General features: G+C 46.4%; 1 protein-coding gene across 6 annotated transcripts in view; it reads right to left on the bottom strand.

Annotated features, from left to right (window-relative positions):
• Positions 1-20464, bottom strand: part of hipk2 (homeodomain interacting protein kinase 2) — a 120724-nt gene that overhangs the window by 88795 nt on the left and 11465 nt on the right. For 5 of the 6 annotated variants that reach the window (XM_080761366.1, XM_080761367.1, XM_080761370.1 and 2 more), the window contains exons 2-3: positions 5454-5894; positions 3292-4174 (exon numbers count right to left, since the gene is read on the bottom strand). In XM_080761366.1, the coding sequence (XP_080617492.1) occupies positions 3292-4174; positions 5454-5894 (1324 nt within the window). The remainder of the gene's footprint in view (positions 1-3291; positions 4175-5453; positions 5895-20464) is intronic. The other variant, XM_080761369.1, reaches the window with a different exon arrangement.

The following is a 20464-nucleotide window of genomic DNA, read 5'->3' as shown; positions in this document are numbered from 1 at the left end:
CTTTACATAACCCCCCCGCCCCTGAAAAGTTATCAACTGTAATCTTGGGATGGTCTAGTTTATCCTACTCATCTCAACCCATTATGGACCGGTTGATGTTCTCAGCTAGCGTTGTGTACTTATAGTAACATGAACCCAAGAACCTTCTGGTCACACAAATACTTCTGTTGCTGTTAGTTAGGTCAACCCGGTACATCTCTGTTTGTTTCCTGAGCTTCATAATAGGGATTTATACTTTGTTGTATGATGATGTGAGCTAGTAGATTGTCTATTTTATTTAATCCCCCAGAATCCCTCTCTCCTCACTGCAAGACACAAAACATGTGCTGTCAGGTTTTGCACACAATCAATTTGAATAAACTCACTACTGGCACATGATTCATATTGTAATAGGCTAGTGGTTTCTGTTTATGACTATGACATGGGTCTTGTGGTTGTTGTGAGGATGATGGGGTATTTGCAATTTCTCTCCCCCCCAAGGGGGTATACCTAGGCCAAAAAAGTGTGAGAACCCCTGACTCTAAATGTTCACCCCTGAATAGGACCGACGCTCTAAGGGTTCATGAGGTTAACTCCAGTAGCTCAGACAGATGACAGTCATCCCTGACTCCCTGGTCTAATTCCTGGTGGCTGATGGGAAAAGCTCTCGTCCGTATCAGGGCTTTTTTATCCCTCCCTCTGCTGCCAAGAGGAAATTAAGGCATGATCTCTCTCTCTCTCTCTCTCTCTCTCTCTCTCTCCACTCTTCACTCCCCCGCTAAACAAACAGCAGCGCTTTATGGCCTCTGCTTGTTGACCTACGGGCCTGTAAAGGAACACTCACATGTTGGCTACTGGTTGTGTTTACTTGAGGATGAGTTAGTGACATGAACAGGGACTATGGGTGACTGACACCGGTGTGTGTTGATCTGCTGGACATTGGACTGTAATGAGAGAACAGGCCGCTTGGTGTGAGATTGGAGGAAAAGAGGTTTTGGAGGGCTTTCAAGAAACGGAAGCCAAAACCGCAGGGCGCAAAACAACACTTTACTCTGGTTAGCAATGACAGAGATCATTATTAACCTCTTAAACACCTACAGTATACGCTTCGCTGACCGGGGTCCCTGACAGCGCTATACTTGATCCTCTAAGTCTAATATTTCCCTCTACACAACATTTTGGGGAAAATAGCTGATTTAGGCAATTTGTTTTGTCCAAAACAAAACATAAATGCAGTGGTTTCAGTCTGTACTCCTCTTCCGACTTTCTCCCAGGTAAAACAATCACATCCTGTGATTTTGTTTTGATTAATGAAAGTCATTGATCTGCTCTGAAGAGCACAAAGAAGCTCTTCTCTCCACATAAATCTGCACTACGCAAGCTATTGCAAGGCCATAGAGCTACGGTCTGGCTGGCACACATGTGTATGCATGCGTGTCCGTGCGTGCGTGCGTGCGTGTGTGTGTGTGTGTGTGTGTGTGTGTGTGTGTGTGTGTAATCACACGAACGTGTCTGTAGCGTAACGTGTGGTGCCATGCCTCACACACCTGTTCTCCCCTACGCTCCAGCACCAGGACCCCCAAAACAAAGCCTCCCTCTGTGTGGAAGTGTGCGCTGTTTGATTCGTCGCACCACCCCCACCACCACCACCAGCGCGGCCTCGCCTCCAGCCGAAACCTAAACACAGTGTGTTTGCTACGGGCCGCTAGAAGGACTGTTTAAGAACTGCTGGGGAGGATGAAGGCCTTTTCCCAGAGCGTCATCTGGTTCTAATGCTCGGCCCGCTGGTGTGGATTACAGGGGACGTATTACAGGAGAACTCGCTCTGACCCCTCCGTCTGCATTGGGGGGGAAATGGGAGCCAGCCGTTGGTGCTGCTGGGCAGAAGGGGGCACCCGGGTGGGTGACCGCCAACCCCCTGTTTTCTCAGCATTGCGTTTAGGAGTTAATCAAACTGTTAATCAAACTAATTATTGTAACTTCATTATTAAAAAAAAAAAGTATTGAAATTAATCAAATTTACCTCAGGAAATGTTCCACCACTTGGGTCAAAAAAGCTGATGAGAGCTTTTGTATTTTTGTGGGGCACCATTGTAGGTTGTAGAAATTTGATTTAGTGCTTAATCAGACAAATCAAGAATTTTGTGTTGATTCAATGATTCACTCAAGCAAACAATAGAATAATCGTCACTGAGAAAATAATGAATAGTGTAGTGTTGAACTCCCCCCCTCCCCTCCCCCCCGACAACTGAAACACGGGTCGCCTTTTCCTTACAGTCTCTCGATGTGACGAGAAGAAAATAACATTTAGCCGTTTTCCCAGGTGCTGTCAGTGTCATCATCACTGTTAGCTCTACGCAGGCTATGAAAGCAACTGGAACAAGTGTTCTTTAATCTTCAAAGCGAGCAGGCACAACATGCCCATTGTGTATCTCCTCATCATATCAAACACAATAAGCTGTTGGTTTCTTAGCCAGCCATGTATCGCTTTTATTTTTTTATTTACTGCCCAGTCTCATCATATTTGTAAGGTCAAATATGGGTGGGTACCCGGGGAGAGAGATGGAGAGAGGGGGGGGGGGGGGACTTCTTTTTTTTTTCCAGTCCACATAAGGGCATGTGGGGGGCCAATGTGGCCAATAAGGGCCATAAGGGCTTACTGGTATGTTGGGGGGCCAATAAGGGCGAATTGTAATGATAATTCCACTATCATAATTATTATTTATAATTATAATTTGAATGTGCTGGCTGCCATCAGTCAGTTTCAGTTTCAGACTAATGAGAACATATTGCTTATTTTACTGTCCAATGACATGGATATGGCAGAAGGGACAGACCCCACAAAAACCACCTTCAAAAATCGGTGCATGCTGCACGTGCGCCCACAAATGTGCCCTTTTCTGGGGTTTGAGCCCCTGCCCCCTCAGTGCTCTCTGCACGGCCCTGGCAGTGAGCGTGAGCCAAGTAATCACCGCACCACTAGGAAAACATTCCAGAAAAAATCGAGCGGATGAATCAAACAAGATGCATAACAAACACGCTGAAACAATGTGAGTGAGAACAAATTGATCTGCCCTCCCTGACGGCATGAAGCAGCATATCCTTTCCTTCTGCACTTCCTGACAACGCGGCAGTGACGGCCGTACATTTGAAACAGTTGTACATCTTTCGGACGGGACGTCCATTTCAAAACATCTCTTACGGGTACGTGCGAGCGTTTCTACAGAGGGCCAATCATATTGAAAGGGCGCTGAGAATCACTACAACGACAGATCCAGTAGCCGTGGAAAAAGAAAAGCCTGTTGTTCCTACCTGTAGTATCTGGACTGCAGGTACGTGGAGCACACGGCCTTGGAGACGTGGCTGGCCGAGCCGAAGTCGATGACCTTGACCCTGTAGGGCTGCCGGGACGGGTCCACCAGCATGATGTTCTCAGGCTTCAGGTCGGCGTGGATCAGGCCCAGGCTCTTGAGCTTCATCAGGGCCGTGGCCACCTGCTGCAGCACGGGCCGGATGTACTTGAGCGGCAGCGGGCTGAACTTGTTCTGCTTGAGGAAGTCGTACAGGTTCTGCTCCAGCATCTCGAACACCAGGCACGTGTGGTTCTTGTGCTGGAAGCACTCGTATGCCCGCACAAAGTTGTAGTCGTCGGCACTCTCGGTGCTGAGGCGCGCCAGGATGCTCACCTCGATCTGGCCCTGGCGCGCGTACGACGGGTGGTTCTTCAGGATCTTGATGGCCACGATCTCGTTGGTGCCGCGCTTCCAGCACTTGACCACCTGGCCGAAGGTGCCGCGCCCCAGGAACTCCAGCACCTCGTAGGTGTTGGTGATGGAGCACAGCACCTCATGCTGCACCAACTGGTAGTCGCCCTCGCCATTGGAGCCGCTGTTCTTGGAGGTGGCGGTGGAGGCCGTGGCGTTGTTGGCCGTGGCGGCGGCGGTGGTGGTGGTGGCGCTGGGCGCCCCGTCCCCCCCGCCGCCCCCCTGGCTGTTGTTCTGGTTCATGGGCTGGCCGCTGTGCTCCTCCTCCACGATCTGCACGCTGCTGTTGCTGTTGTCGAGCTCTTCGCTTTTGCGCTTAAGCCCGCATCGCTGGTACGTGTCCAGGAGGCTGACGGTGCTGCGGCGGGTCAGGTTGTGAATGGCCGAGCTTCCTCCTCCTCCTCCCCCTCCTCCTCCTCCTCCTCCGCTGCCTAGGGGTTCATAATAATAATAATAATATTAATAATCACCATCATGATAATTTTAGTTGACAATTGACTGTCGTACAAATCATTTGGGATTAACAATGTTATTGTGTTTTGGGCGTTGTGCTGCTGCTGCTTTGTGATCGGTTCTATGGCGGTTTTTATGTATTCTTTTAACAACTCATTCCAGGCCAGCAGCGGGCGCCGATAGTTCAGCAACCGCCACCGTTCACCACCATTCTATTTGGCTGTAGAAGAAGACGGCCTCCTCCTCTACCGACAACAACAATGGTGGTCGCGTCGATCGAATGAATTACTCGCTAAGAGTCTTTAGATGCATTCATATTTTAGATGCGCGTTCACGGGGAAGAGCTATTGAGCCACTAAACACAGTCTCTTTATTTATCCAGCGCGATTTGAAATGGAAAACTCTTAAAAAGGCTAGAAAGGCCTCCTCCACTACCTTGCTCTTTTTCCAATGCATTGAGGCTGAAGGGGAAGCAATGGAACATGGAGCTATCGCTCGAAAGGAGCTTTGATTAGCGGTAAGCCAACTTTATAGTTTTATCATTAATTAGAGCGCTAATTAACACGTTAATGGCGTCGTTGGCGGTGCGGGATCTCATTTAAAAGACGTTAAAGGAGTCAGGGTTGAGTTAAGTTTTCTTTGGTAGTAAAACGAAATGGATTTTTATACTTTTTATCCCACGATTTTGGTGACACATTTTTTTCACCCAGTGTCAAAATTGTCTGTGTAAATCTTGGGCGCTACACTCCCACTGCCAACCCATGGGGAGAGCAACAGACTGACCTCATGCTTCCTTCTATGCATGAGGAGTCCAAGCCGGTTCTTTTCACCTGACAGGGGGGAGTTTCCCCGGTTGGGCGTAGCGTGTGGAAGGAACACGTTATTCCGACCAGTTCCCTTCCCCTCCATCAGGCGTCCCGGCTGGCCAGGGGGAGGCAGTTTTAGAGACCAGTATTACTGCATGTTTTTGTGAGGGTACCTACCCTAGGGGACACAGGGAGAACATGCAAACTCCACACAGAAAGGCCCTTTCGCCAACCCTGCCTAGGTGTTGGCCCTGATGACAGGGAGGAGAGAACACGCCCCCCAGCGCCCACAGCGTCTCCAAAGCGGGAATCGAACCCAGCGCTACCGACTGTGCCACCGACCGTGCTCCCTAACTAAATGGAATTCAATTCAAATGACTGACTAAATCAAAATAAATCCGCTAACCAATGAACACTTCACAGTATCATTCACGTGTGATAAACGCCTCACCGCTGCCACCACTTCCGTTGCTACTGCTGCTGCTGCCGCCGCTGCCACTGCCGCCGAGCAGAGACCCCACGGGCGGAGCCCCGGACGAGGTGCTGCTGCTGGCCGAGGCCACCACGATGTCGCCGGGAAGATAAGCGGTCGCCGGGAAGATGAGCGCCGCCTGCTCGTAGGGCAGGGCGGAGCCGAGGCCGGTGGCGGCCGAGGCGCTCTTGCCGCTGCTGTGGAGGTGGTGGTGGTGGCTGTGGTGGGCGAGGCCGTAGGCCTTGGCGTGGTGGCTGCTGATGTGGTGGTGGTGGTGGTGGTGAACGACGCCGTAGCCGGTCATGTCCCAGTCGCCGCCGCCGCAGCTGCTGCTCTGCTCCACCTTCAGCTTCTTCACGCTAAAGAAGGCACTCGACTGGAGAGCGCGCGGGGAGAAGACTTGCACTTGCGCGGCCATACCTGGACGGGGAGGAAGAGTGGGGGGAGGGGAGGGGGGGTGTAGAGAGGGAGAGGAGGGGGAGCGACGGGGTGAGAGAGAGAGAGAGGGTGGGAGAGAGAAAGTGAGAGGTTAGGAATGTGAGACAGTGTTTGAAACAGGAGCGGTCGGAGGTTTAAATAAAGACGGCTCAGGTCAAGGAAGGTCATGATGATCCTGCTGATTTCTTTTTATTTATTCTTCTGCACTGTAATTTTAATCTCATATTTGTATGTATTCAAACTCAATGATTATTGGCGTAGCACTTTGAATTGCCTCTTGTCATTGAAATGTGCGATACAAATTAACTTGCACCTGCCATGGCCAGACTAATATCACTGCATAGTTATAATAGTGGGCTCTGATTGGTCACCCACAACTCTAGGGTGAGCAAAATGTAATTCAAACTGAGGAGTGCCAGACCAATCTCCCCAGGGTTCTTTTTTTCTTCCAGTAGTACAGTAGATGCGTCTGGTTTCCAGGCTATACCTATTCTGGGCCCAACATCAGGAAATGAGGGTCAGTTTGAGGGTCCAATGGAGTTAAGAGGTTTTGTTCCAAGCGTTTTTAACTACTTTCCATTGGTTCAATATTGTCTAAACAACACACAGACGTAAAGGGTGTTCAATAGCACTGATTTATGCCCAAAAAAAAGCAAAAACCTAAAAAATGGAGTTAGGAGGTTTCCTCCCGACAGCAACGATACTATTTTTGGTGAAGATAGTTTAGAGCGAATACAGGAAGGGGCCTATAGTATAAAGCCCTGGGGGGGCTCCGGTCACCCATACAGATCATATAGGGTTTAAGTTGCTTGGGTCAGGGCAGGTCATTAGACTCACAGCGTCATTGCCTCCCTGATGCATAATTTAGTGATTCAGTGAGTGTTATCTGAACTATATTGACTATTTGTTGGTTTGCTAAAATGATTTAGGCCCATAACTTACGTATTACGTAATGTATGGATTTTGCTTGTTCGGCATTGAGACTTCAACCATGCAGGTTTGATGTATTGTAGCTGAACATACCATTTAAATCAGTGTGTTTATGTGAAAGGCGGGTCGCTTTTAGATGGAGCACATATGCAGACCACTGACGCATGCAGAGGAAATGCCATTTCCCGGCCGTTTCCATCTGCAGCAATGTAAACATGAGGACTGAAGACTATAAGAGTATGCCTTCATGGGACAATCCAAAATTGGGTCTGCAGGAAATCTTGAGATGTCGAAACACTCAAGGACTATTGCTATTTCCCTTCTAAAAACAAAACAAAAAGAACGATTGGTTCATTGCTGCACAGCCTTCAACTGAGAGGGTAAAAAAGATCATATTGCAAATAACTATGCCAAAACAACAGGGGGGCACTTGAACTCCCTCTCAACCTCAACATCACAAAGGCAACAAAACAAAAAGCAAAATGTGCAGCGAGAGCTCTGCTCTGAACTCCCTGGGAACCGGCCCGCCTCGGAATAAGCAAAGCTTCTCCAAGCAAACAACTGCCCAAAATAGTCCCTGTCTTTATCTACCTCTCTCTAACAGTCATACTTGTTTGTACTTTGTAGTGCTGCAATGATTATTACAGTGCAAAGGCAGATTACACCAGAGCCGGCAATAAATGGTATGTTGTTTAAACAGTTTCCAGTGCAACCACCACAATTAGTTTACTCCCAGCAATGTACAGTACAGTAAAAGCTTCCACCTGGCCCCTCCAACACCCATCCCACACACAACATCACATCTATCCTCAGATCATCTGGGGACCATCTCAAAGGCTCCCATTGTCACTGCGCGCACCACACACACGCACACAACACACACACACACACACACACACACACACACACACACACACACACACACACACACACACACACACACACACACACACACAGAGGGACCAACAATCACTCAACCCCCAGAAACTGTTTGATGTGAGAATAATTGCCCCCCCTTTTATGCACATTTACAGACAAACTGTAAACCCTCTGATCCTATTAAGGAGAAATGCTTTGAGCTTTTTGTTTTCCTGAGGTAATTTTTCCTGCTGGAGGACCTTCATATGTACTTCTCGGGGTCTATTCAGGGGATGGACGGAAAGCAGAGAAGGAGGAAACATGCCTGGTCACTTTGTCATTATTAGCCCGGGGAGCGGTGATGATGATTAATTCAGTAGGCGAGCTGGCAGCACTCCCTACACTTAACATCGCTTGCTTCGTTAAACTCTCTTCTTTTCTCCATCTCACCTTCTTGCCTCTCTCTCTCTCTCTCACACACACACACACACACACACACACACACACACACACACACACACACACACACACACACACACACACACACACACACACACACACACACACACACACACACACACACACACACACACACACACACACACACACACACACACACACACACACACACACACACACACACACACACACACACACTCACTCACTCACTCACTCACTCACTCTCTCTCCCCTGTGGTCCTGACCTTGCATTACTCATAGCTCCGGTCATCTGGTTATGTGAGTCCTAACACTGCAGGATTGGATCCCCGCTGCATATATATTCCAAGACTGGGCACTCGCCGTAAGCTATTTCAACATACCACTGCACTGCACCTTCTCAACCCACCCGTATACAGAACGTACCATCCCCTGCGTGATAGCATTAGAAGACAGCCCGGTTCTTATTGCCTTCCATGGTAACTTGGCCTGTTAAATTGGTATAGGGCCTGTAACAGGCCGACCATGGAAGGCACGAACCTGCCCACAGACCAGCATCCAATATGGACGGCCTGTGGGAGGTAATGAAGAACGTCCGCTGGGCTATTAAGGGCAAGCCCCTCTGCTAATCACATAAGCCCCCGAAGGCCAGATGTCACAGCTTCCTTGGATTACCAGTTCCTGTTGCCTGGACTTTACGCTAAAAATAATTTGAACGATGGCCTGGCTTCATCACAAGGCGTCACCGACGGACAGCGACTGAGCGTCTGACCCTGTAAGTGGAGTGACAGAGCGATGGACAACAGCAAGGAGGATGTGCATGCTTAAAGCTTGACCCATGCCATGTTTCGGCCGATGTTTTGTCAAAGAAAGTGCAGCATTTTCTAATCAATTTGATTGACTTAAAGATACGTTCCTATTAAATAATGAAAGTTAAAAATATACATTTGATAGATAAAATAAAGTACATTTTCAAAAAGAAAATGCAACTATAATTAATGATGCAAAGGTTGAACAAGCAAATCTGCCTCGGACGCATAACTGCCAACATCAACGTCACCAGAAAAAAAGTCAAATACGGACCGATATATTATGGCCACACCCATTATCAGCCCCTGACTCTAGTAAGGAGATACAGACCGATGGACAGAAGGATGGACGCACTTAGCAGCTCTGGCCTGTTCCCTGTTATGGAGCATTCCAGGATTACATATCCGTCAGCGTGATTATGGATGGCCGGCGGCCGTGACTTTGGTTTCCACAAGGCCAGTAGTAGGATAATTGCTGTTTCCATTAGACAACCTATACTGCATTTAATACCTCCTCAACCCCCATCTCTCAGTCACTCTGTCACGTCTTGTCAGTTAGGCTATAACACTATACACTTTATAATCCTTTAGCGTTTATTGAACTCTGAGAGAGCACAAATGTAACCAAGTGGATCCTTCGGGTCCATTTGGTTTCATCTGTGCTCTCTCAGAGTTACAAATGGATCATGTAAAGGGGGTGTACAGGTAAGTGATATCTGTTGTTATAATAAGTATAAAATTACTCTACATTCCCATACTGATCACAGCTATAGAGTACATTTATTTGTTCAGTAACAGTGGTCACTACATCTCTCCAGCTCTTTAGTAAACAGAAAATATCTTTTCAGATTTATCTAGTTGTATCTAGTGAGGAGAGAAATTTCATAGAGGGTCTAATTTGTAGGCTACTGATAAAACAAACAAAACAAAAACCACGCTATTTAATCCGTTGTCTCCCCCTGCGTAATACGCTAAACCCACTATTTGTTTTATGTGTTTAATTAGCTTTTTTTAATAATTAAAAAGAAATAGCGGATTTGTCGCGGAACTGGTGACGAGGCCGTCGTGTTATGATGATGTAACCGTTAAATCGACCCGTGCACTGCATGAGCTGCAAGGGCTTCTGGGAAAATGATAGTGTAGAAATGTAATCAAATTGACCTTTACAGTTCCATTTGGTTACATTTCTACACACTCAATGAGTAAATGAGCTCTGGGGATTTTACTTTGTGGCTGTACAGTTGGCACGTGTTAACCTATATGGAGCAATGAACTTAAGGCCACTTCAGTGCCTTTCTACTAAATTGGGAAAGTTTCTGCGTGCTGAAATAGTGCCCCTGAAATAGAAATATGCCTGTTCTTTAGAAATGTGCAGGAAATTCTTCTCCTGACTCACTTAGGAAATTCTGCGGAGACCGGGACAGAAGGATTAGCAACACAACTTAGGGGCGAACATGAAGTGCAATTCACTTATAAAGACTGTGGGTCGAACACAGATAAGTAATTAAATGAGCCGACAGTGAGAGGTCACAGAGATGGAATGTTATCTCATGACAACACACTCTGTGCAAACAACGTGCTTGTTTGTACATTGCTGGAATAAGCCACTCTGGTGCGACGCTTTGAGAAACACAATTTGTGCAGCTGAAGTTCACAGGCATTTATGTTCATGAAACCAAACCACCCCCCCCCCCCCCCAAAAGAAAAGAAAAAAAGCCTTTTTACCGCCGTCGGAAACAACGCAGTGCAAGGCCGTTCCCTTTGAGAAAGAATTCCCTCTTGAAGTTTATTTGAAGCGCTGATCTCTGCGCCAGGCATGAAAAGCTGCAAAAGGCCCATTGTTTTACGTTTACAATGCTGGAATGCCTTCAGTAGCACCAGAGCCTCCATTTAGCATACCTTAAGGAGCTCGGTGTGTTATTAAACATACCACAGAGGCACTCTCCACTGTTTAGAAGCAAGCATGTTGAAATGCTAATAGTCAAATGTTTTCAGAGAGATTATGTCTCTCTGCAGGGCTTTGTTAATCTTCTTTTTGGTAGGATCAGACATGTTGTGCATGCCACGCATGGGTGGGGGGCGAGGAGGAGAAAGACGGGGAGAGGAGAGGCAGCGAGTGGCCCTTATACATTTAGAGGAGAGGGCAGCGAGTGGCCCTTATACATTTAGAGGAGGGGGCAGCGAGTGGCCCTTATACATTTAGAGGAGAGGGGGCAGCGAGTGGCCCTTATACATTTAGAGGAGAGGGGGCAGCGAGTGGCCCTTATACATTTAGAGGAGGGGGCAGCGAGTGGCCCTTATACATTTAGAGGAGGGGGCAGCGAGTGGCCCTTATACATTTAGAGGAGGGGGCAGCGAGTGGCCCTTATACATTTAGAGGAGAGGCAGCGAGTGGCCCTTATACATTTAGAGGAGGGGGCAGCGAGTGGCCCTTATACATTTAGAGGAGGGGGCAGCGAGTGGCCCTTATACATTTAGAGGAGGGGGCAGCGAGTGGCCCTTATACATTTAGAGGAGGGGGCAGCGAGTGGCCCTTATACATTTAGAGGAGAGGGGGCAGCGAGTGGCCCTTATACATTTAGAGGAGAGGGGGCAGCGAGTGGCCCTTATACATTTAGAGGAGAGGGGGCAGCGAGTGGCCCTTATACATTTAGAGGAGGGGGCAGCGAGTGGCCCTTATACATTTAGAGGAGAGGGGGCAGCGAGTGGCCCTTATACATTTAGAGGAGAGGGGGCAGCGAGTGGCCCTTCTGTTTGCTGAGCTCCCTTTCATTAAACTCTTCATTTGTATTTCACTGACGACATGGCAAGAGTGGCGATGAGGGAATCTTGCACACTTTGTCCTTCGCAATTATAAAGGAGTCTTTGGTCACACTCAAGCCTCTTGTAATGCCACATGTGGCTGTTGGGCAATGGTTGAAGCATTGTGCATTCGTAACTTCCATCGACTAATTTATGCAATCTGAACTACAACTGCCAAAACGATAATTAACCACTTAAGCCACTTATCCTGTACTATTGAAATAGCTCATTTCAAAACATTTCAATTTTCTGTTCTTTTACTTTTTTTCTCATCTGGGAAAAGTGTTCTAAAAACTTTTTTGGGTGGATTTTTTGGGTGGAAATAATAGCAAGGTGAAACTAAAGTGCTCCTGTCAGGTGGAAACCTCATACTGTATGTCCCAAACTGTTACTTTTCAGGATTCAAATTAAAAAAAGCAAAAGTAGCAGATCTACAAGCTCTGTGTTTCGAGCATTCAGATCTAATACGTTTCATACTTTTGTGTGACGCTGTAAGTATAGGGCGTTCCTGAAAAAACAAAGAAAGTTAAAATATGAAGATAAGATAACTTATCTTGCCCGATAGCTACGATATGCAATATCAATTATCAACCACAACTGCCAAAATTATACGATATACCCTTTACTTAAGCACATAAGCCACTTTATACTATTTTTACGTTGGCTATTCAAAAACAGCTATTTTCAAATGATTTTTTCTTATTTCATTTGGAAAAGTGTTTTTTATAACAGACTTTTTAAATATTGGGAAATATGGGAAATATGGGAAAATAATGGACAGTGCTACAATAAATAGTGGCAACCAGCCAGGTTGAAAGTGGTTCAGATGAGCACAGTATGCTGTTAATATAGTCCATTCTATCAATAGACAGGGTGCCACTCGACTGTTCCACATCTCGCACCGTAATGGCTGACAGGATGTTTCCCTGCTGGCAGGTCACTCTGTCCCCCAGGCTGAACGGTCACCTGCACATAATGGCTTCCAGGGCTGACTACAAGGCCCTCCTGGTGGGATGACCCTAAAAGCAGCCTCACCAAGGTCCATCTGATGAACAACATCTCAGTGTCTGCAGGACCCAAGTGGAGTAGAACGGGGGGGTTGGGACATCACTTGCTAATGAAGTGACCTCTGACTGTCTAGACAAAGCATTAGCCAACCGCCTATACCGCCCCTGCGTGCGTGTGTGGATGTGTGGATGTGAGTAACTCACTATCCCTAAATGTCCTCTGTACCTCTGCCTTTCTGCAAACAAACCCTCCATCCATCCATGTACACACACACACACACACACACACACACACACACACACACACACACACACACGGAGCCCCGTTTCCATCGATTACACAAATGTCTGTTTCAGCCCCCCAGACACAGATGTCAGACACAGATCCGTCATTAGGAGCCCTGGTGGAGGAGGTGGAGGTGCGATGGAGACACAGAAGGGGGCCAGAGATCAGAACAGAACAGGGTATGATGCAGGTAGGAATTAATCCATGCCTGACGAGGAACATATTGTCTACACAGAGCAGCCAGCCATGGCGTCTAGAACCTGGCCTTGTGTTCCTGTCTGTCTGACTGCTGTCCTTTGGACCCTGTCACCCCGGAGTATGTCTGTCTGTATGTCTGTCTCTCTCATTCGCACACACACACACACACACACACACACACACACACACACACCACCCCGAGGGCACTATTGACCATCCTGTCCGCTTTCATGGTGCACTAATCTGTGCTTATTTATAGGATAATAATGCATCAGAGAAGAAAGCAGGGAGATACTGTCTCGCGCACACGCACACACACGCACACACACACACACACACACACACACACACACACACACACACACACAGCAACCTCTGTGCTCCACGTGAATATTGCAAGCTCTCCTGTTGTGGCATGTCGCCATTTCCCTGCAACTGTCAACAGGAAGAGGAGGGACAGGAGTTGCTGCCCACCGTGTGTGCGTACGTACAGACGGACATGCTGGAGGGCATATGAGCACCGCCCGTTAGACACACATGTACACAGGGCGTCTTCTTCGGTCATAAATCAGCAACTTGCCTCCTGCTGCAATGCAAATGTGACACTCCCCACTTCGTCCCCTTCCTGGAAGCAAACGGCATAAGATACAACACGTACGGCGCGTGTGTGTGTGTGTGTGTGTGTGCCATGATGAGATAACATGTCGGGGGGTCAGAGGCACATGTCTCCCACCACCACCGTACCCATTCAACTGTGTGAGGGCCTGCAGCTGAGCGTTTATTAGAACGTCATCTTTTCCACACAGACCTGCTGCACTGCGTCCACCTGCGTCCACTCTCTGGACTAGTGAGTTACAAAATTTTAGCACGACTCCCCGCGATCCACACTATAGTGAAAATAGCCTATCTACAAGCTCTTAGCTCAGCTATTTCCCCAACTTAAAAGTATTTTTTCTCCCACTAATTAATGGATTTTTTCTTAATTATTTTAATGGAATTCTTTTGAGAAACGTTTGAATTCGTTTTTGACTCAATTTTGATGATATTAAGAAGAAGAAAAAATACAAAAAGTAGGAGACAGGGCTATTTGCTTGCAGCACATAACAATTGGCCCGTGACCGACATATAGTTCCCGACCCACTGTTTGGGAAACACTGGAGTGCACTGTAGCAACAACAACTGAACATTCTGAACCACATGGGAAGTTTAACGGCAGCTAAGGCACGTGTTTCTCTTGGGTGGTTGTAAAAGGGTAAAGGGGGGGGCATGGGTCCCTGACTCCATGGCACAAAACTTTGTTTTGGGGGTCCTTGGCACAACAAACGTTAGAGAATACTAACGGACATGAAGCATTTGGTTCTCAAACACCCCATAACTCTGAGAGTTACAGAGCTATTACGGTTCCAGATAACTTAAAAGAAAGTTAGACCACTAAGATACAGTTAAAACCAGCCTGTAACAAATAAATAAATAACAAGCTCGCAGTGCGTCGTATATAGCTTGTAAGTTTGTAGGTCTGTTGGTTATTGAATCAAAATCACAAGTTAATCAAAAACACATCCTCCCCACCAAGCAAGCAAGAAAGAAAGAAAGAAAGAAAGAAAGAAAGAAAGAAAGAAAGAAAGAAGTTAAAGAGGCTTAGGAAGGAACTGGTTGTTCTAGAACAAATAAAACTGAATTAATACAGCAGGACAACAGTGGTTCTCAGCCTTTTCAGGCCGTGAACCCCCAAAAATGTCATATTTGAATTTGATATATATCTGAGGACCACCCCCCCCCCCCCACCCATAAAAAAACCCTGTGGCGGTCCCGACCCAAAGGTTGAGAACCATACAGGTTAGTAAACCAGTAACACCTGTTATTCAACGTTTTGAACAGATTACAATGGACATCCGTGTACGTTTAGCTGGACTGCTTTGACAACAGACCTAATAGGCCCGACACACACACACACACACACACACACACACACACACACACACACACACACACACACACACACACACAAACTGATAAGCAGCCCCTCTCCAGGGTGCTTATCACTCACACACAGTGACAAACCAACGGCCCTCTGCTGCACAGCACTTCCTCTCTGTCATTAGGATCAACAATGACAGCTGTGCTCACACACGCACCTATTATAAAGAGCTAACCATATACTTTATATACGCCATAGACGGTATGGATATAATATCCCTATGCTGCAAGCAACAGGGGAGGGATGCCAGAAGGGATTGTTTAGGTACGACGCTGATACCAATTTTTGAAGACTCACACCAGTGGCCAAGGAATCCCAAATGTGCATGACATCATCATCATCACCCCCGGAAGTTATGCGGGAACGCCTACCGAGTGTCAAAAAACTCTATAGACCATATGCAGACCGTGTCCATTTTTCCAGAAAGGTGCTAACTAGGTGCAATTTCCCATTGACAGCCCATTCATCCAAACAGAAAAGTCCTATCTGATTGTATTAAACAATGAAACTCACCAACATTGCAGCGTTGCAACATTTACATCACTGAGGATACGTCCCAGTTGCATCCATGCGATGTATTTTCGTTCTGAGGTATTCTATTTATAGTGACTCATAGGAATAGACTATGTGACAACCAGGTATAGTCTTGAGAGACGGGTGACAGCTGGAATGTAGACAGCACCCCGGGAGCACTATGGGTTAGTGCCCCAGCCTGCATCCTCCGTGAGGAGGAAGCCCAAAAACCTTCGATGAGGCCTTTAGGAGGGCTATTCGAGCCGCAAGTGGAGCCTGCAATGCTATCGTTGCCCAGGTGGAGCCTGCGGAACCATTGCGGCTCAAGAATCCACCACTCCTGAATGAAGTGTCTGGTGCTGGGAGTCTGGTACTCCTGGTGAGAGCAGGAGTGGACCTGGTGTGACGTAGGAGGGGCCCGGACAGGTGGCAACCCACAGAGCCTAGTCCCTCCACATGCCAGAATTGTACCTGTCAGTCCCAGCATAGTAGTTCCGGAGTGGTTCCAACGGATTGTGTGGCCCTGGTCTTCCTCGAGGTCTGATCGAGGGTAGCTACTGGGACGTAAGTCGGGAATTGATCACCCCGATGACTTGGGATACATCACTGAGGATACGTCCCAGTTGCATCCATGCGATGTATTTTCGTTCTCAGCTGTACGAAAAGCTTGAATTATTCTCTTTATTTGCAAAGTGTTTGTTGAGTTACTTCCTCTCAAGACATTCCATGCAGATGACTATTTTTTAAGTGTCAGAGTTTGGAAGTGCTCGTTATCAGTAAAGCAACGTCCTGCTGCCTCCTGCATTATGTCCAAAACAAGTGCTAAGCAGGGCCGTTAAGTGAAATCCAACAAGCGCTTCCAAACTCTTACACTTAATAATCACCTGCAAGGAATTTTTTGACACGTAACGTAAAGTAGCTCGTTCATAACATGTCTACAGTGGATTTTTATGAAACAAACACTTTGCAGAAAGAAAGAGAATAATTCAAGCTTTTCTTACAGCTGCAATGTTGGTGAGTTTGGAGTTTGTAGATAGGACTTTTCTGTTTGGATGTATGGGCTGTCAATGGGAAATTGCACCTAGTTATACCACCTTGCTGGCAAGATGGACGGTGGACGTCTGGACGCAGTCTGCATAATAGTCTATTGCACCTGTAGACAGGCTACTGTAAAAGGTGTGGGTGAGAAAACATTGTAAAAAAATATGGTCAATTGACACATGCAATATATTGTAGATGTGACTGTTAGTGCGAACTTGACCATGTGACACAGATATACCTACACTCTGAAACAGATAGGAGCCCTGTGTGTGCATGCGTGCGTGTGTGTATGCGTGCATGCGTGTTTATGGCACACAGACCTGTTTGCTGTTCTTGCAGTGTTGCAAGCTGAGCTGAGCTCTTGAAAGGCCAAAGCAGTCGTGCATGACAGAAGCCCCATTATATGCAAACACACAATCAAGGACACACACACACACACACACACACACACACACACACACACACACACACACACACACACACACACATTTACATAACCCCAGGAACCATCTTGCCATCAACTGGATATTAATAGTCGGCCATGAAAAACAGAATGCTGCGTTTTGTAAAGGAAGTTTTTAGCAGTTGGAGACCTTCATCTTAGTTCAAAGGCATCTATCATCTTACGGGCTACAGGAATGCAAGTATTATACCGGTAATCACAAACTAAAACAATCAACAGACAAACACATCTGACAGAAAACAAATAGAGACACTTTTTTTGGTCCCCTCAGTATTATATCTCACTTTGCTCTTTTATCTCACGTTTAATTATAGTGTCAAAACCAGTGTACTATTCTGGGAAGTTCAGAATGTGATCGGTTGATATCATTGTCGACCTCAAAGTTAAATCAATGCATTTACACAATCATGTATTTAAGAACATATTTACATTATACTACATTCCAGGTGATGATCTTTAGTTTAGGCATACATTTTCAAAGTGTGGTCCGGGAACGCCTTAGGAGTCAGTTTCCACACCTCAAAGTCACTAAAAAACGAAGCTTTAGAGCTCCCAAAACAAACTGACACAGCTACTTCTCTGCCGTAAGCCCATGACCTGCCCATTTCCAACACACTTTGCTTGTTTTGGATGGCTCAGGGTAGAAGACAGGGTTAAGCAAATATCAATGGGACCGGTATTTAAGATTTAAGGGACAATGTCCTCAATACCCTCATACCTGTCTAACTACTTCTCCAAAGTGAGTGACACACACAGCCACAACACTAGAGGGAGTGACCATGCTCTGTACCACTAAAATTCAGAACAAACATGGGATGATTCTGTGGAATGCCCTGACATACATTTTGTCCTGAGGACAATTCTACAAACGCCTTCTAAATTTTCATGGTTTTCTGGAAGAAAAAAACCCATGTTTCTATATCAGTGGTTCGCAAACATTTTCATGTCAAGGACCCCCAAAAATGGCTGCCGACCCCCATCAGAAAATATGTTGTTCCAGCGACCCCCCCCCCCAGAAGCAAAGATTTGAGTTAAAAACGATCGCTCTGAAAGAATATATATTCAGAGATTTGCACCACATTTTCACAATTTTTCAAAAATAGCTGTAGCTTGTAGAGCTTGTATATTTTCATTAGCTAAAGTATAACACGATGCTTCAAACACCAAAACGGGTTCCCGCCCAGAATGGGTTAAAGGGTGTGAATCACTGATTTCTTTCTAAATTGGCCTGAACAACATCTATCAGGAGTGGACCACAAGGGGAGGTAAATGCCTGAACAACATCTATCAGGAGTGGACCACAAGGGGAGGTAAATGCAAATTCACTGCTGCCGTTTTTCCTATTTGTACATATTGTGTTTTGTGTTTGCTGATGATATGTATTGTTGTGTAACTGCTTTATGCAAATGATGATTTTGTTGAATTGAATACATAGAATCACAATGGAAACAAGTCGTCAGGAATTTTCTGTGTTATCATTTTAACCTTAATGTCTGACTGTACCACGTGTTGTTTACAGTTCTGCAAGGACGGCTGGGGGTCCTTGCTTGCAAGAAATCACTGCACCTAAGCTTTCTGGATCCTTAGAAAAACAAAATGAGCTAGCTGGGAATACATGTGAACAATGTCATGCAATCATTTATTTCACAAAACTTTTTAATTGTATTGTTTGTTCTTGAACTGTAGCTGAAATCTTTTCATCTGAGACATTCCTTTCAAACTCTGCTGATGGTTTGCTTGTCGATGTCTTAAAAAGTATGAATAACCAAAAGCGAGGTTACGAATGACAAGCGTTGTAGGACAGGTGATGTGTTTGACATTGATAAGTGCCAGCTGATGCAGTCGTCTCCTTAATGGCAAGCATAGACAGAAAGCGACGACAAAGGGAAAGAGACAAAGGGACAGAAAATAAATTGAAATAGAAAAGTCCTGCAACAAAGGTTTTGGCTGGTGTCCATCTAAAGTCACCATGCAACTTGTTATTATTTAAAATCACCCATGTTTGCCTGCCTGCTAGGGATGACACACACACACACACACACACACACACACACACACAATTTAGTACGCCATTGTGTCCTAATCCAACTGACTAAACATGTCGGTTGAGTCCTTGTGGCCACAGAGATGAAGTAATAAAGAGGTAATAAAAGTGTTCCTGCATCCTAATTCAGCGTCAACATCAAGGCTTCAGTCTGAAATATTTCAGTCTGCTCAAAGTCGCAAATAACTTGTGCCAAGAAGTCTGAACAAACAGCATTAAAACCCACAATGTGAGCACATTTTGTCACGCTTGATTTGGCCTGCAATGCAATTCCAACAGCCTCAGATGAATTTACACAGCAGGGATTCCTAAGGCAAATCTTGGTGTTTGCCAACACCAAGATTTTTATCTAAAATGTAATGTAAAAAAGTCGTTGTTGACCGGAAAAATCATGTTCCGGTCAAAGACCCCCACCTGGGACACTGATCCCAAATATGAAAATATTTGGTGTCCAGGGACGGACGGTGGACTCCCAATAAGAGAACATTTGTCAACATTTGTCAAGAAAAGATCTCATCTGATGACAACATTGCGACACGTTTATAGTTTTAAAATCAATCCGCACTTCAAATTCGACAATAGCGTAACTTAGGCAAATAAATAAATATATAACGATTACAGAATATCACCAGATTGGTCCTTTAAATTCTACTAAGCCCTACCCCCCCCCCTCCCGTACATTCTGTCTCTGTCCTTCAGAGGTGTACAGTAATTGGAGAAAAAAAGAGAAAAAAGCTTTGCTTTGCTGCCGTGTCGTGGACAAGAGGCATGAGGGTGACGTGTCTTCATAACTAAAGGTCAGCCATTGGCCTTTTTCAGGGCTGCCTGTGTGTGTGTGTGTGTGTGTGTGTGTGTGTGTGTGTGTGTGTGTGTGTGTACGTGCGTGCGTGTGTGCGTGCGTGCCTGCGTGCCTGTCTGTGTGTGTGTGTGTGTGTGGGCTGCAGCTGCCAGGCCGTGTCAGTGGTGCTGAGGAGAGGCACAGGGGCGCCTGGCTGCTGGTGAGCATTGATCACTGATCCTGGATGTCAGTAGGAGGAGGAGACAGGCTGGAGGAGATCCATAAAAGCCGTGCCTCCCCGCCCCGCACCCTGCAGTGTGGGGGCGGAGCGGGGAGGCACGGCTTTTAAAACCTCAGGGGCTTATTTAACTATATTTAACTCTGAGAGTTCCATTTGTACACTCCCA

This window comes from Protomyctophum bolini (genome assembly GCF_963924005.1).
Source record: "Protomyctophum bolini genome assembly, chromosome: 4".
Taxonomy (NCBI): domain Eukaryota; kingdom Metazoa; phylum Chordata; class Actinopteri; order Myctophiformes; family Myctophidae; genus Protomyctophum; species Protomyctophum bolini.
The sequence above is the reverse complement of the archived record's forward strand: the minus strand, read 5'-3'. Positions and strand labels throughout refer to the sequence as shown.